The 17,889-nt window shown below is 44.2% G+C and overlaps 1 protein-coding gene across 5 annotated transcripts in view; it reads left to right on the forward strand.

The window, feature by feature from the left end:
* MYZAP (myocardial zonula adherens protein) overlaps positions 1-17,889 on the forward strand; it is a 120,279-nt gene that overhangs the window by 27,157 nt on the left and 75,233 nt on the right. For all 5 annotated transcript variants that reach the window (XM_055118101.1, XM_004602613.2, XM_055118102.1 and 2 more), the window contains exons 3-5: positions 9,064-9,219; positions 13,355-13,447; positions 15,985-16,098. In XM_055118101.1, coding sequence (XP_054974076.1) covers positions 9,064-9,219; positions 13,355-13,447; positions 15,985-16,098 — 363 coding nt within the window. The remainder of the gene's footprint in view (positions 1-9,063; positions 9,220-13,354; positions 13,448-15,984; positions 16,099-17,889) is intronic.

Here is a 17,889-nt window from a genome sequence, read left to right on the forward strand (position 1 = left end):
TACAAAGCTTTAATGTTTGAGTTTCAGTCATACAATGACCCATCCCTCCACCAGTGCACGTTCTCCACCACCAATGTCCCCAGAATCCCCCCCTCACACACCTCCCCCTGCCTCTAACTAATTTAGGGTTAATCCTGCCCTGTCCACACCCCCATCTGCTCCTCGCCTTGAGTCCCAGAGGTCATAAATACTTAAGCATGATTCTCTAAAAGACAAAGGCAGTATCATAATATAACATAATCACCTCACTGTTATCAGACCTGAAAATTAGTATTTATCTTTAAATCTATGAAAGGAGAGATTCAGTGACACACAAAACCCAGTGTATAGTACCTTTCTTCTTTATCCCCTCTGGTTTTGCATGTCTTCCTTCAGCTTTTAATCAGACATCTGACATCTTGTGAAAATGCCCATAGTCCTGGCTCCTTGCAACATTGATGAGGGAACCAGTTGATGGCTGGGGACAAACATCAGCTCTCTGTCTCAGCTTCTGAGATGAACAAAGGATGTTGTTCCTTCAGCTGCACCATATTTGCAAACTCTGAGTCATTCACTTGCACCTCCCCTAGCGTCTGAGACTCCTAGTCATTCAGCAAATAAGTATTCAGATCCTTGTTGTGCTCAGTCATTGCTGGGTATTGGAAATTAGAGTGGAAAGGAAGACAATCACGGTCCTCACCGTCTCAGACCTTCTGTGTGACTACAGGACAACACTAGGTGATGCTTGGTGATGCTGAGCTCTGTGGAAGCCTGACTCGTCTGAAGAGTCACAAATCATGACCTTTAGGGAGGGCCTCCGCCCAGTAGGGGGCACCGCAGGCAGAGGAAATGTCTGTGTAAATGCCCAAGACAGGGAGTGGTGGGCTCCCAAAGGGTGGGAAGGAAGCCTTGAGGTGGCCAAGGGGAGATAGGGTGCTGAGGAGAGTTTGATGGAAGGAAGATGGAGAAAATCTTTTGCTGGACTCAGGTAGTCCAGTCCGATGGAGTTCCAGTCTCTTTCATTGTGGTCATTATTCTAATTTTTTTACTGATTGGGATTCTGTGATTTACAATACTGTTGTTAGTGATGGTTTCTCACGCGCTTAGTTCCAGGCTGTTGGCTTCCCTAGCCTGAGGCCTGGGCTGCCCCTGGAGATGTGAGTTCCAGTTCCTTCCTTGGCTCTGAGGTGTCCTGTGGGCATTGGTGGGCAAGGTCAGAGCTTATATCTGGAAAGACAGAGTCAGGCACTTGAGTGGAAGAGCTAAGGACAGCTGTATAGTAGGGCCACTGTGAATTCTAAAGAGCATAGTGGTAAGAAGCCACCAGACAGCTGTGCTCTCCCCATTCATTTTCTTCATCCGTTTTTCTCTTCTGCTTCTGGCTGCCTCAGGAATTCTCTCTTTGTGGAGTGGCTGATGTTGATAACCCTGCCCTGCCTCACAGTCCCAGCTGACCCTTCCCTGTTGGTCTTATACTTAGCTTCTGAATTGTTGCTGTTGTTGGATCATATGAGGCTCCAAGCATCAAATTTGTGTCAGCCTCCTGAAGGCTTTCCTCATGTACTATCTCTCAGATCCTTGATCTTGATATTTTAAAATAACTTTTTAGTTTTGAAAATTATTAATACAGTTAAAATCAGGAAGTCAAAAACTATGTTCGTTTTGCCACCCTCTAAGTATCAGAGTACTGAAGAGCATAAAGATGTTTTACCAACAATAACTCCCCCCACACGCCCTCCAAAAGAAGTTTTACCAAAGATAGTATCATTCAAGACTAGGCTTCTGGGTAGGGTTACAGAAGAGCATCATTGCTCACAGGGACCATGGAGTGTGGTAAGGACACATAACAGCGTGTGAAGTTGTATCCCCAAACTTCTAGTGGTATAAATCATCAAACATTTTATTTTTTAAGAAATGACCCAATTCCAGCCTTCAAAATGCTTACACACACACACACACACACACACATGCTCAAAAAATAATTAAATGGCAATATGGAAATTACACTTTCTTCTAATGCACTTTGGTATACTTTGCTGTGCTAGATCCTGAGATTCGTAGCATTTAGGATGGTGCCTCCCATGCCCCCTGCTGCACCCCACCATCACAGGATGAGCCTCATGGCATCCCTGGCTGTCAGACCGGTCCTGTGGATGCCTGTGCCATGCTCTGTGTTTCACCAAAGCCGGCTCAGCATCGGCTTGTTTTGCAGGAACTGGGTGGGTGGAGTTGTGGCCAAGAGAACATGCCTTTGTTTCCTGGCATGTGGGGAGTTTCATCAGAGCTTTTCCTCTTCCCAATTACGTGGTTGGGAAATCAGAGATCTCCAACTCAGCTGGTTACTCCGACAACCGGTGGCAGCACCTTCATCTAAACCAGACACAAATGTCCAGCCCAGGGCAGCCTCTGGGTGTAATGTGGAGCATCATGACTTGGGACAGGTCACCACCTGAAACTTGTGCTCCAAGCTTGGCTCTTCACAAAGAATGACACAGTCAAAGTGACTTGTCCAGGTCTAGGAATGACCTAAACCGTCCTGAGTGAGGGCTGCCTGCTCACTTTATTTGGTAAGCCTCCACATTTCCCTCATCCCATCATATACAACATTCTCCTTATGTTAGTACATAAGGATTCACATAGACAGGGCATGTGGGTATATTGTAAATGAGCAAACACCCTGCACATGTAATGCATAATCTTAAAGGTAAGGAATTGTCTTGTGTTTCTGAGCAAAATAATGCTCTTGGATACCTGCATAAGCATCCATATCCTGAGCAGGACTCTCCTGCCTCGCTGCCTGTTGTGGCTCTGATGCACATTTGAAATGTCCCTTACTAAACTGATTTTCCTGTCCTAAGTTTTTCTAGCAGGACATTTCCTGCTGTGCTACACACTTGTGGTTCTGACACGTTTTTGCATCTCTCCTTAGTAAACTTGCTTCACCCATGAGACTGTCCAAATTCTAGGGCCTGTTTTATTTTTTATTTTATTTTATTTTTTGCTTTTTGGGCCACACCCGGCGATGCACAGGGGTTACTCCTGGCTCTGCACTCAGGAATTACTCCTGGCAGTGCTCAGGGGACCATATGGGATGCTGGGAATCGAACCCCGGTTAGCTGCATGCAAGGCAAATGCCCTACCCGCTGTGCTATTTCTCCAGCTCCTAGGGCCTGTTTTATTTTATTTTTTTTAGGTCAGCTTTTCGAGATCAATTTTCTTTTTTTTTAAATTTTTATTACTTGTTTAATGGAATCACCGTGAGATAAAGTTACAAGCTTTCATGATTTAAGTTTCAGACATACAATGATCGAGCACCCATTCCTCCACCAGTGTGCATTTTCCACCACCAATGTCCCCAGTATCCCTCCCACCACCCCCACCCTATCCATGCCCCCTGCCTCTGTGGCAGACCCCTTACTTCTTATCCTCTCTCTATTTTGAGAATTATGGTTCACAATACAGATACGTGTTTGGTCCTTAGTCTACTTTCAGCACACATCTCCCCTCTTGAGCGACCCCACCAACTATCATTGACTTCTTCATCCCAACTGCCTTTTCTCCCAGCACATGAGGTCGACTTCCAAACCATGGAGAGATCCTCCTGCCCCTTATCTCTGCTATCCTTAGGTGTTACTATTATGTTACTTTATATTCCACACATGAGTGCAGTCATTCTATGTCTGTCTCTCTCTTTCTGACCAATTTCACTTAGCATGATACTCTCCAGGTCCATCAACTTATATGCAAACTTCATGACTTCATCTTTTCTGACAGCTGCATAGTATTCCATTGTGTAGATGTACCAAAATTTTTTTAACCAGTCATCTTTCTCAGACACTCAGCTTTTTTCCAGATTCTGGCTGTTGTGAACAATGCTGCAATAAACATACAAGTGCAGATGTCATTTCTGCTGTTTTTTTTTTTTTGCACCCTGGGATATGTTCCCAGGAGTGGTATTGCTGGGTAATATGGGAGCTCAATTTCAAGTTTTTGGAGGAATGTCCATATTGTTTTCCAAAAAGGCTGAACTAGTTGGCATTCCCACCAACAATGAATGAGAGTCCCCACATTCGCGCCAGCACTTGTTCTTGTTCTTTTTGATGTGTGCCAGTCTCTGTGGTGTAAGATGATATCTCATTGTCTTGATTTGCATCTCCCTGATGATTAGTGATGTAGAGCATTTTTTCATGTGTCTTTTGGCCATTTGAATTTCTTTTTCAAGAAAATTTCTGTTCATTTCTTCTCCTGATTTTCTGGTGGGGTTGGAGGTTTTTTTTCTTGTAAAGTTCTACCAGTGTCTTATATATCCTGGATATTAAGTCTCTATATGATGGATATTGGGTAAATAATTTTTCCCATTCCATGGCTCTTTCTGTATTTTGGTCACTGTCTCTTTTGAGGTGAAGAAGCTTCTTAGTTTAATGTAGTTCCCATTTGTTTATATTTGTTTTCACTTGCTTGGTCAGTGGTGTTTCATCCTTGAAGATGCCTTTAGTTTCAGTACCACGGAGGGTTCTGCCTACATTTTCCTCCATATACCTTATGGATTCAGTCTCATATTGAGGTCTTTAATCCATTTTGATCTGACTTTTGTGCTTGGCATTAGACAGAAGTCTGAATTCATTTTTTTGCATGTAGCTATCCAGTTTTCCCAGCACCACTTATTGAAGAGGCTTTCCTTGCTCCACTTCACATTTCTTGCTCCTTTATCAAAGCTTAAGTGATTATATACTTGAGAGTCTGTGTCAGAATATTCAACTCTGTTTCAATGGTCTGCAGGTCTGTTTCTAACCCAATACTATGCTATTTTAATTACTACTGCTTTGTAGTACAGTTTGAAGTTGGGGAAGGCGATGCCAACCATCTTCTTTTCCCTAAGGATTGCTTTAGCTATTCATGGGGTTTATTGCTCCATATGAATTTCAGGAGTGTTTTGTCTATTCTTTGGAAAATGTCATGGGTATCCTTACAGAGACTGCATTGAATCTGTATAATGCTTTGGGGAGTATTGCCATTTTGACAATGCTAATCCTCTGATCCATGAGCAGGGGATGTGTCTCCATTTCCTAGTGTCCTCTTTTATTTCTTGAAGTAGTGTTTTGTACTTTTCTTCACCTCTTTAGCTAAGCTAATTCCAAGAATTCATTAGTGAATCCATCTGGGCCAGGGCTTTTGTTTTTCGGGAGACTTTCTATTACTATTTCAATTTCCTTGATGGCGGTAGGTCTGTTCAGGTATTCCAAGTCTTCTTGGGTCAGCTTTGGGAGATTACAAGAGTCCAAGAATTTATCCATTTCTTCAAGTTTTTCTTGTTTTGTGGCATAAAGCTTCTCAAAGTAATCTCTGACTGTCCTTTGAATTTCTGTGGTTTCTGATGTAATGTCCCCCTTTTCATTTCTGATTCTGTTTATTAGGGTTCTCTCTCTCTTTCTTTGTGAGTGTTGCTAATGGTTTATTGATCTTGTTTATTTTCTCAAAGAAACAGTTCTTGGTTTCATTGGTCTTTTGGATTGTTTTTTGAGTTTCCATGTTGTTAATTTCTGCTCTGAGTTTTATAATTTCTTTCCTCCTGGCTGGTTTGGGCTCCTTCTGTTGGTCATTCTCCGAGATCTTAAGCTCTGAGGTTAAGTTACTTAGGTGGGCTTGTTCTTCCTTCCTGAGGAATGCTTGTAGAGCTATGACCTTTCCTCTTAACAAAACTTTTGCTGTATCCCTAGGGCCTGTTTTAAAAGGGTGATTTCCAACATGGCTTCTGAACTTCCTAAGTGTGGCAAGTAATGGGTATTTCATTTTATACTTTCATTTTATTTTATTTTTAAAATTTTATTGGATCATCGTGACAAAAGTTACAAAGCTTTCAGGTTTAAGTCTCAGTCATATAGTGATCAAACCCCCATCCCTTCACCAGTCCACCAGTTCCCCCACCAGGAACCCCAATATACCCCCCTCCCACCCCCCAACCCCCCACCTGAGTGGCCAATGATCTTCACTTTATTCTCTCTATACTTTGGATACATTCAATATTTCAACAGAGAACTGACTATTATTATTTGGAATTTTCCCCCAACAATCAAACCTGCTGAAAAGGAATCATTTGATAGTTTGTTTTCAAAACATTGCTGAGAATGAAGATTATAGGAGCTCGCGCGGCCACAACAGTGACCATGCAGTTTTGGATTTCTGTTGTTTTATCCCAGTTTACAGTCTAGATGCATTTCTATAAGTCTCTGGGTGCCAAAATGGGTTAGTAGACCTCTCGGATCATAGTCTTTAAGGAGCAGAGGGGCCGTGTCCTGCTCGGCTGCTCCGAATCTAATCTGGGTGGAGGGCGTGCTGGTAACACCCCCATTCCATGATCTCTTGCACTCCACGTCACTACAAGCTAGTACCTCTGGGTTGTGAGTCCTAGCAAATGGTGGATGCCATGTGGGTGCTGCTGCTGCCACCACTGCTATCTTCCCCATAGAAAGAAAGCGTTGGGAGAGAAAATCCTTCCTCCTCCCTGGGCGGCATGAGGTCATAGCTCAGCTCACAGTCTAGATGCATTTCTATAAGTCTCTGGGTGCCAAAATAGGTTAGTAGACCTTCCGCATTATAGTCTTTAAGGAGCAGAGGGGCTGTGTCGTGCGCAGCTGCTCCAGATCTCATCTGGGAGGAGGGTGTACATTTTATACTTTTTAAAAAAGTTCATGTTACACTTTTCAGAGAGTACAGGGGTTAAGGCCCATACCTTGTATATGGCTGAGCCAATTCAATTCTTGGCACCCCATGGTCCCCTGAACATCATTGGGTACATCCCTGGATCCCTCCTGAGCACCTCTGGGTGTGTCCAGGGAGGCTTCTGAGCATAGGTAGAGCGCCCCAGTAATCCTGCATCAGGCCCTTGCACAAAACTGCCTGCCTGGTAGGCTGAGCAGCATTGGGAGGGGCTCTTGGCTTCCAGAGAACTCTTTGGGAGTTCCCTCCTCAAAAAGAAGATTGTGTGAGCCAGAGCAATAGTACAGCAGGCAGGGCACTCGCCTTACATGTGGCTGACCTGTGTTCAATACCTGACACCACATATGGTCCCCTGAGCTTGTCAGGAGTGAATCCTGAGTGCAGAACCAGGAGTAAGTTTATGTTATAATCAAACAATACAAAAACATCGGAGGGGAACAGTGACAGCCATGTCCCCCTTCATGTCTGCCTCCAGTCCCCCCGTGCCACCCCAGGGCCCCCCTCAGAGCTTCTTACTATGATGATTTGTTCTCTCCTTGGCTTGGCTTTGGCAATTATCGAATGAATTGGATAATGAAATAGTTATTATTCTACCCCAAATGAATGATCGTGAAGCACAAATTTTTTCTTTCTGGGAGGGGGGTGTAATGATATTTTGAAAGTACATGAAAAGACGTTCTGGGCTGTGGTTTAGAGACTAGAGGGAGGCAAATGATGCCTTTATGGGATTCGGGCATCTGTGTTGTGGCTTATTTAAAGTGTCAGCTCCCCTGGGGAAGGCTGGCAGAGGTCGAGCTGTCTACCTAGGCACTGTGCCCACTTGTGGAGTCCATTTCATCTATGTTATGCGGGCCCTTACCCTTTACATCTAATAAAACCTCCAGTTTGGGGGCTCTCCAGTGTCCTACAATATCGGAGTTGGCTCTAAGCAAGGTACTAAACCATCATTTACTTGAGTTTTCTCTGCTCTAGCAAGGATAGTTGCTCAGTCACAAAGTGGTCATGAAGATTCAAAGTACAAAGGAATATTCCTAGCTCACAGCAGATGCTCCACAGACCTTCACTCCATTTCCTCCTGTCTCCATAAGGCATATCAGGGTGTGGCCTTGCTCCCATCCAGGGGGGGGGTCACATGTCAACACTGATTAGCTTTGATTCAGAGTGGGCAAGTTCTCTGGGAGCAAGGGCACACTGTCTCTTCCTAGCTCTCAGGAAGAATTAATGAAGGGTCTGGCAGGGAGAGTGCTCAGCCATCCACTTTCCTAGGACTGGCCCCAAAGTTGTGCCAATTTGTCTTCTCCATGGTAGTTGGCATTTCCCCCCTACCTTGTACATTTCATGTGTTGAGATGAGTGTGAAGACATACAGAGAAATTGGTAAAGAAGGAAAATGGCATTCCCCAGAGTATGAGAGTTCCAGTACTTTCTTATTATCATTTAAAATTTTTTATTGAATTACCGTAAGATGGTTAGAAGCTTTTATGTTTGGGTTACAATCACACAATGATCAAACACCCATCCCTCCACCAGTGCACATTCCCCACCACCAATATCCCCGGTATACTCCCCCTTTTCCACCCTCCCCCTGCCTCTATTGCAGACAATATTCCCCATACTCTCTCTCTACTTTTGGGCATTATAGCCTGCAGCACAGACACTGAGAAGTCATCATGTTTGGTCCATTATCTACTTTCGGCATGCGTCTCCCATCCCAACTGGTTCCTCCAGCCATCATTTTCTTAGTGATCCCTTCTCTATTCCATCTGCCTTCTCCCCTCGACTCATGAAGCAGTCTTCCAGCTATGAGGCAATCCCCCTGGCCCTTGTATCTACTGTCCTTGGATGTCAGCCTCATGTGATGTTATTCTATACTCGTACAAGTCCATCTGGTACTTTTGTGAGAATTAGGAAAAGCTTCCCCCTCCAATCCCTGCCCCTTTTTCTGCCAAAGATGAAGCTTTACAGACTGACTACTAGAGAGCTAAAGAGAACACAGCCTTTTTTATTTTTTGGTTTGTGGGCCACACCTAGTGGTGCTCAGGGGTTATACTCCAGGCAGACTTGGAGGGCCATACAGACTGCTGGGGATAGAACTCATGTAGGTGTGTGCAAAGACCTGCTGTATGATTGCTCCGGCCCTAAGAGGAGGGTCTTAAAGAAGAACGGGAAGAAGTGGCTTGTCTCCAAGGCAAAGACTGACTCAATGCATGAAGACCAGGGTGGATTTCTACCCACCACTTCCCTTTGCCAGATGCGCTCCTGGCTGTGGTCACAGACTGCCTAACTACACATAGTAAGTGATTGTTACAGATGTTTTCCTGAAGCCCAAAGAATCATTCTTTTCTCCTCCTTTCCTGCCTTCTTTCAGCCTCCTGACCTCAGCAATGGAGAACAGACCAGGAAACTTCCTCAGGGTGTTGTCTATGGTGTGGTGCGAAGATCAGACCAAAACCAGCAGAAAGAAATGGTGGTGTATGGGTGGTCCACCAATCAGCTGAAAGAAGAGATGAACTACATCAGAGATGTGAGTCATTTTAGGACCCCCCACTCACCACCCACCCCTGCCACCAACCTAGTTTATATTACTTTGGAGTAGATAAGAGGGCGGACCTGGAAGCAATGATGTGAGCGTGGTAGGGAATTTCTAAAGGATTCTTAGTATTACTTTGGCTGGAGATGTTGCTTCACATCCTCATTGCCCCATGTTCAGAGTGCAGTCTAATTTTGCAGTGGGGTGTGGCGTGAACTTCTGGACGTTACTAAGTAGGAGATCTATGGTCTCCTTCTATATATAAAGGGAGAATCTTTTGGGGATGCACACCTTGTAATACTCAGGGGTTACTACTGGTTCTGCACTTAGAGATCATTCCTGGTTGTGCTTGAGGGACCATATGGGATTCTGGGGATTGAAACTGGGTTGACTGCGTGCAAGGCAAACGCTCTCCCCACTGTACTATTGCTCCAGCCCCTGGAGGGAGACTCTTTAGTGGACTTTCTTATTGTGTTAAATACTCCTGATGCTTGAGTATGAACAAGTGTATAAATTTGGATTCTTTGGGATGTAAGAAACAGAAAAACCAACTGTAAGAGGCCATTTGTTTCAAGTGGGATAAGGTAAGTGGGTTCTAAGGCTAAGTGGGCCAGCTTCCAGGCTTTGGATCTTTTTCTCTGAATATCTCTGGGGCCTGGGCTCCTTCAGCTTCAGACTCATGGTATTGTCTGAACATGTCAGTGTCTAGAAGCAGAAAGGCTGAATGTGTTTCGGCAGCCCTTGTTAGGGCTTCCCTCTGCTTTATGGTCTGGCTGGATCCCTGTCCCTTTCCCAGCCAACAAGGGGGATGGAATGTCCAGAGCTGGTTCATCCAGTTGGGTTGAGAATGATGCTGGGAAGCCGATCAGAGTGAACATTGTTCAACTCAGGTCAAAATAAATGTAATATTGCATTTATCATCATTTCTGGAAAGTACAAAAAGTTTCTCAAGTAAAACACAAAGTACCCATCATTCTACCTTTGGATAAGAACAATTGTAAACAATTTGGAGCATTTCCTTCAAAGTTTTCCTCTCTGTCTCCCCTCTTCATTCCTTTTTGGTTCTTCTGGTTTCCATAGATTGACTTAATTAACACTTTTGACAGGCTGTTGTGATTGCATTACTCTGAGGTGGTTGGGCCCAGATCACAGACTGCATGAGGCAACAGCAGAGGTCTGTGAATGCAGGGCTCACCTCTTGGTCCAACTTTTGCTCTCTGTAGGCTTGTTTTTAAGGTCAAAAGAGTGGAAGTTGGAAAGGAAATATTGAGGTTGGAATCTCCAGTTCTGTAAGCCTCCTTTCATTGGGTTTGTGGATAAGACATAATGTCTGTTACTAGCTTTCATAGGGGAACATCTCTTACTGGATCTCAAAGGTAATAAATGCTTTGAATACTTTAAAAATGTGTTTTGCAAGATTTCAATACTTGTGTCCTTTTTTTTCTGTTTTGCCACACCAAGCTATGTTTAGGGTTCAGTCTTATCTCTGTGCTTAGGGATCACTTCTGGCAGGGCTCAGAGGGTACTGGGGTTTGATGGCTCTGTGCAGGTCCCTGTTGTACCACTATGGCCCAATTCTTGCATACTTTTAAGAAATAAAAAATAATATTTTTTGATTTAATAAATGGTAACTGTTCAACAGAGAAAATTAAGAAAACTCAGAAAGCCACATGCCAATACAAATGCATACAACACCTACAGCTTAATGAGCCTAGTATCTCCAGTCATCAAGCTGCCAAAGATACATTTTAGCCTTTCAGAGTATTTCATTCCCCATTTTCCTATACAGGGGCTACTTGAACACCTCTATTCTCCTGTCTTTTTCTCATGGAAATAGTTAGGTGTTCTGTGCTTGATGCCCCAGAAAACAGTGATCTGCTGTCAAAGTAGACCTTCCAAGCAGAGTGTAGAGTGAATTTCCCAAGACAAAGGGAAGAGATTCAGGCTGCTAGTGCCTCTGGATGGCACATGCCCAGCTTGTGGGGGTGGTTTTGACCCGAATTGCCAACCTTTGACACGATCTGCAATTTAAAAGTAATTTCCAGGTCCCACCTTCTTCTGGCTGGCTTCCAGGCAAACCCTGCCTATTCACTCCTGGGTGCATTTATGGGTTTGTTTGCCCTCGCTTGCTTGCAGGTGACTCTGGCTTGGGCAGATTCCTGCAGTGTTTTCCAGTGGGACTGAGACCTCCCACCTGCCCAAGAGTCCTCCCCACCCTCTACTAGTGAGCTGAGTCTGGGAAGGAAAAGCTGTGACCTTGGCCCTTTCTTTCCAAAATGTTTGTGTTGAAGGGCATGTAAGTTATTTCTATTATTAGGTTATAGATTTCTCTGGGCATGACTTAGTATCTTGGTACCCCATCTTGCTCCCATTCCTTGCCACTAATCTTGCCTGTCCAATACAAAATAATGTGTGGGCTCTGGAAGGATGGGCTCACGACCAGCCGTCTTTCGAGTTGCTGTCCCATCCATGTTATCTGTTCTACTGAAAGTACTGTCTTTGAATTTTTCTTATATTGGAGGTTCTGGAGCCTTCCCAGTGAGGCTCCCACTGTGGACTTGAGGTTTGTAAGCTGACTCTATTTCGGGGTGCCAGAAGGAGGAGACAGGGCTATTGGTAAAGTTCTTGAAGATATTCCATGGAGAATTCTTTCTCTTTTTTTTTGGCTTTTTGGGTCACACCTGGCAATGCACAGGGGTTACTCCTGGCTCTGCACTCAGGAATTATCCCTGGCGGTGCTCGGGGAACCATACGGGATACTGGGAATTGAACCCAGGTCATTTGCAAGGCAAATGCCCTATCCGCTGTGCTATTGCTCCAGTCCTGGAGAATTCTTTTTAAATTTTAATTTAATCTAATTTTATTTTTGACCCTTATAGGGTCATGATTAGGTTTCAGTCATACAGTGTTCCAACACCCATCCCTCCACCAGTGTACATACAGCACCAGTGTCCCTAGGTTCCCTCCTATCACCCCCCCCAACTCCCCCTTACTCCCCCCTGCCTCAAGCTGTCTCTGTGGTTCTCTCTTTCCCTTTCTCCCTACCCTCCCTCTTTTGGATATTGTGGTTTGCAATACAGATACTGAAAGGTTATTCTGCATATGTATAATATGTATATCCCTTTACCTACTTTTAACATTCAGATCTTGTCCAGCGTGAACATTTGCCATGGAGAATCTTAAACCATTTGTGTTGGTGGCGATGGGTGTTTTGGGGATCAAAACTCTTTTGACTACTTTTTTTCTCTCGTGTTCCAGGCTACTAGGACAGATTCTTCAGGGGCTAATTTTTCATAGTCCAGACATTAAATTATTCCTTGTCATTCAGAGTAGAGATGGGGGAAATTGGAGGTTGTTTTTTGCTTTTGGATATTTTGGTGTTTTCTTGTTTCGGGGTCATACCCAGTAGTGTTCAGGGCTTACTCCTGGCTCTGTGTTGAGGTGATCACTCTTTGCAGGTTGGCCTCATGCAAGGCAAGTGCTGTGTAAGGCAAGTGCTGTATTCTCAGTATACTTTCACTGTGTAGTACTGCTATACTATCACGCCCCTATTTTGGTGTTCTTAAGCCACTTGTTTATAGAGTCAAGTTAAAACACATTTTTTTAAACTAGTGGAATATTTTTTTCTACTTGTGAAAATGTGTGATTAACAAAAAAAGCAAATCTTGGGGGCACAGCGGGTAGGGCGTTTGCCTTGCATACGGCTGACCCAGGTTCGAATCCCAGCATCCCATATGGTCCCCTGAGCATTGCCAGGAGTAATTCCTGAGTGCAGAGCCAGGAGTAAGCCCTGTGCATCGCCAGGTGTGACCCAAAAAGGAAAAAAAGCAAATCTTGGCTAGATTTATTTAAAAATTAGAGTTGAGAAGCAAAAAATGGAAAGATTTTCTTTAGAGTTTATCATTTGGATAATTAGTTGTGTTATAATATATTTCTTATTATTTTTGGATTCCTCCTTTGGTTTCAAACTACATATCAAAAGTGATCTCTTTTTTTAATTTCTCAAACTGTCCTATTTTCTGAGATTTTTTTCTTAGAGTGGAATCCATCTCTCATTAGAGTCTCTTAAGTATTAAAAGTTGCACTTGAAAGTTCTATTTGATCACTGACTGGTGTTTGTGGATCACAGGTGAGAGCCACTTTGGAGAAAGTAAGGAAGCGAATGTATGGAGACTACGATGAAATGAAGCAGAAAATTCGCCAACTTGCCCAGGAGCTGTCGGTAAGTGGCTCTGAGGGCACGGGAAAGTAGAGGGTGTGCTGAGTGCCTCATTCCTCTTCTACCTGAGTTCATGATGGCCCCTAGGAGTGAATCATACTTTAAATGAATGGGAGGACTTTACCACAAGATGAAATGGAGTTAAAGAGACATTTTATATGGCGAGAATGAATAATCATTAAATTTCATGGTATTCCCCTAAGAATCAGGCATGCAAGGAAACCAGCCATCACCAATACAGCTAAATACCTTGTCTATGAACTAAGTATGTTTCAAGCTATCACAGCCAGACAGGTAGGGTAAAATGATCACTGTGTACAAACTATTTGACCAGACAGTAAGAAAGCCCAAGAAAACAATAAGGAGCTAGTGGGCAGGAGCGATCGTCCTAGGCTTTGCCTTGCACACGCCCATCGGGGTTTCCTTATCACCGAGGAGTGCCCTGGGCACTGCCAGGAGTGATCCCTGGGTATAGAGGCAGGAGTAAGCCCTGAGCATTGCCAGGTGTACCCAACCCAAACCAACCAAACAGATAAAAGAGACAATAGTCTTATAATCGTGTTACCTAAACTATTATTTTAAAAAATGTTCGAGTGATATGAATATATTAGCTATTTAAAAATTTGAGAAAAAAATAATTCTTCTAATTTCACCCAGTTAATGCTTGAGGAAAAAACGTTTTTGACTGAATATTTGTGATTAGTATCTTAGGAGAATGTCCATGTATCTAAGCACATTCCCCATAAGCGTTAATGTCTGTAAGCAAAGAACCATAATTACAACAGCCACATACTAGAGTTTAGTGGGTGGCTGGGCCACAAGATTACCTGCTTGAGTAAGGCTGATGCCTTCATTGTTATAAACATTTCTACTCTCTTAGTTTCAGTTGGCATTTGTGAAATTCTCAACTACATATGGAAACCTGTCCTGCCATCCACTGACAGATGCTGATGGCTGTAATTAAAGCCAAAGGATAGTCTCTGCCAAAGACGCACACACGTGTCACTGCCGGTGCTTCCCAGGGGCTGCGTCCCAGGCCTCTCCCTCTCTCAGGCACGGGAGTGCCCTTCCCTACCTTGACCCTTCCCCTTGGGGTCATAAGGGTTGATCTCAGAGCCTCTCCCATCCCCGATTGTCAGACCGCCTGCTTCATGGCCCCCCTTTGAAGGCTGATTTAAGTACAGTCTCTAACGACACTCCCTCAGCACGCTGAGTGCAAACACCCTGCAAGGAAGCCACCTTGACTGCCAGTGACAATGGAAAAATTTGATGAGCCCAGAGAACATTCCGTAGTGTGTGGGAAGAGTTAGTGATACCCAGTTCACTGGCTGTGCCACTGCACTGCTGTTGTGGGCAGAGCTGTGGCTTTTCCCACTCCGTTTTCTCTCAATAAGGGGGAATATTCTGGCTGCTAGCCCTGTGGGAACTGTGTAAATATTGTCCCAGAATTTTTTTTTTGGAGAAGGGGGATGTTGTTCCTCCTCTGCACTCATGAATCTCTCCTGCACTCCTGGCAGGTCTTGGGGGACCCTGGGGGTACTGGGGTAGAACCAGGGTCGGCAGCAATACCACTCCTGGGAATATATCCCGGAGAGGCAAAAAGGTATAGTAGAAATGACATCTGCATTTCTATGTTCATTGCAGCACTGTTTACAATAGCCAAAATCTGGAAAAAACCAGAGTGCCCAAAAACAGATGACTGGTCAAAGAAACTCTGGTACATCTACACAATGGAATACTATGCAGATGTTAGAAAAGATTAAGTCATGAAATTTGTATATAAGTGGATCTTAAGTGAATGATACATGGAAAGTATCATGTTAAGTGAAATGAGTCAGAAAGAGAGAGACAGACAAAAAGATTACACTCATCTGTGGAATATAAAATAGCATAGTGGGAGACTAACACCCAAGAGTTGTAGAGATAAGGATTAGGAGGTCTGCCCCACAGCTTGGAAACTGGCCTCACATGCTAGGGGAAAAGGCAGCTCAGATAGGGAAGGGAACACCAAGTAGAAGATGTTGGGAGGACCCATTCGGGTTGGAAGATGCGAGCTGAAAGTAGACTATAGACCAAACATGATGGCCACTCAATACCTCTATTGCAAACTACAACACCCAAAAGGAGAGAGAACAAAGGGGAATGCCCTGCCACAGAGGCAGGGTGGGGTGGTGGGGGATGGGGTGGGGGTGGTGAGAAGGATACTGGGATCATTGGTGGAGATGAATGGGCACTGGTGGAGGGGTGGGTAAACGATCACTGTATGAGGAAAATGCAAACACAAAAGTTCATAAGTTTGTAACTGTACATCACAGTGATTCTCTAATAAAAAATTAAAAAAATAAAGAACTGGGGTCGGTCATGTGCAAGGCAAGTACCCTAAATATACTTTTTGTGCACTCAGACATTGAGTTTTGAATGTAACTCAGTCATGGACAAGGATGTAGCTCCAACTGGGGTGAAGCTCCAGTGTGTGAAAGTGATGATTGTTGTGGATATACTTAGACTGATCTGAGGTGACTGTCTCCACGATCTTGCAGGTCTCACAGGCTCAGCAGAACTACCTGGAGCATCACATCCAAACCCAGTCATCAGCCCTGGACAGTTTCAATTCCATGAACTCAGCTTTGGCCTCAGATTCTGTTGGTCTGCAGGTAACTATGCCCCCCCTGTTCAAGTGCGAGTGACCTGACTCGAACTTGAACAAGTGCGGCCTTGTGAGCAGCGTGCTCACCCCTCAGCTCGGTTAGGCACAGCAGAAAGACAGGAAGGGACAGAAGGGAGCACTTCCAGATAAAACACGAAGTACTGGAGTTGAGCAGTTTTTGTTCTTGTAAAAGGGGTTTTGATCCTGGCTCAGTGCCAGAGACGTCACTTGCTCTGTTAGAAGCCCCTAGTAAGTGCCTGAATCAGCACATCAACAAACATTCCCCTTCCCTGCTGCCCATCACTAGCTCCAGTGTTAGAGGAACTTTCTTCCAATCTTCACACGCTGTGAAAATGCTTTGAATTCCTTCATGGCAAGCCATACCTAAGCTAAGTAAGTACTTCTTCCCAAATTAGGAAGTATTGTGCTTCATTTTTAAAAATTCTTAAATATTTTCTTTCTGGGGCTTGGGGGTAACATCCTGCTATGCTCAGTACCTACTTTTGGCTCTGGACTCAGAGGTCACACCTTGGGGGTGCTTAGGGGGACCGTTCAGGGTAACAGGGGGTTGGACCTGGACCAGCTGCATACAAAGCAATTGCCCCACCTTCTGTGCTATCTCTTGGGCCCCAGCAAGTGTTGTGCTTTAAAAGAAATGTGCTGCAATGTCATGGAGAGTTCTGCCTACTCTTTTATGACCCTTATAGATTCATGTCTGATATTGAGGTCTTTAATCCACTTTGATCTGACTTTTGTGCCTGGCATTAGACAGAGGTCAGAGTTCATTTTTTTGCAGGTAGCAGTTCTTCAAAAACTAGAAATTGAGCTTCCATATGACCCCACAATACCACTTCTGGGAATATATCCCGAGGATGCAAAAATACCACTTCTGGAAATATATCCTGAGATGACATCTGTACCTGTATATTCATTGCAGCACTGTTCACAATAGCCAAAATCTGGAAACAACCTGAGTGCCCTAAAACAGATGACTGGTTAAAGAAACTTTGGTACATCTACACAATGGAATACTATGCAGCTGTTAGAAGAGATGAAATCATAAAATTTGCTTATCAATGGATAAACATGGAGAGTATCATGCTAAGTAAAATGAGTCAGAAAGAGAGGGACAGACATAGAGGGACTGCACTCATTTGTGGAGTATAAAATAACATCACATGAGGCTGACACACAAGGACAGTAGATACAAGGGCCAGGGGGATTGCCCCATAGCTGGAAGACTGCTTCATGAGTGGAGGGGAAAAGGCAGATGGAATAGAGAAGGGATCACTAAGAAAATGATGGCTGGAAGAACCAGTTGGGATGGGAGATGCATGCCGAAAGTAGATAATGGACCAAACATGATGACCTCTCAGTGTCTGTGTTGCAAGCTATAATGCCCCAAAGTAGAGAGAGAGTATGGGGAATATTGTCTGCCATGGAGGCAGGGGGAGGGTGGGAAAGGGGGGTATACTGGGGATATTGGTAGTGGGGAATGTACACTGGTGGAGAGATGTGTGTTTGATCATTGTGAGATTGTAACCCAAACATGAAAGCTTGTAACTATCTCACGGTGATTCAATAAAATTTAAAAAATTTTAAAAAAGAAAAAAGAAATGTGCATCCCCAAGAACACTGGTGGGCACAGGCGTGTCCAGGATTCTCCCTTTATGCAAATGTGTTTGGCCCACATGGAAGGTGTTGCTCTCCTGATTGGATCAGCCCAGAGTTATTCTCTTAGAGAGGGTAACCACTGTTGCTCCTCAGTGGAGCCTTCCATCTGATGTGCAGGTTAACT

Source organism: Sorex araneus, chromosome 10 (assembly GCF_027595985.1).
Source record: "Sorex araneus isolate mSorAra2 chromosome 10, mSorAra2.pri, whole genome shotgun sequence".
NCBI lineage: Eukaryota > Metazoa > Chordata > Mammalia > Eulipotyphla > Soricidae > Sorex > Sorex araneus.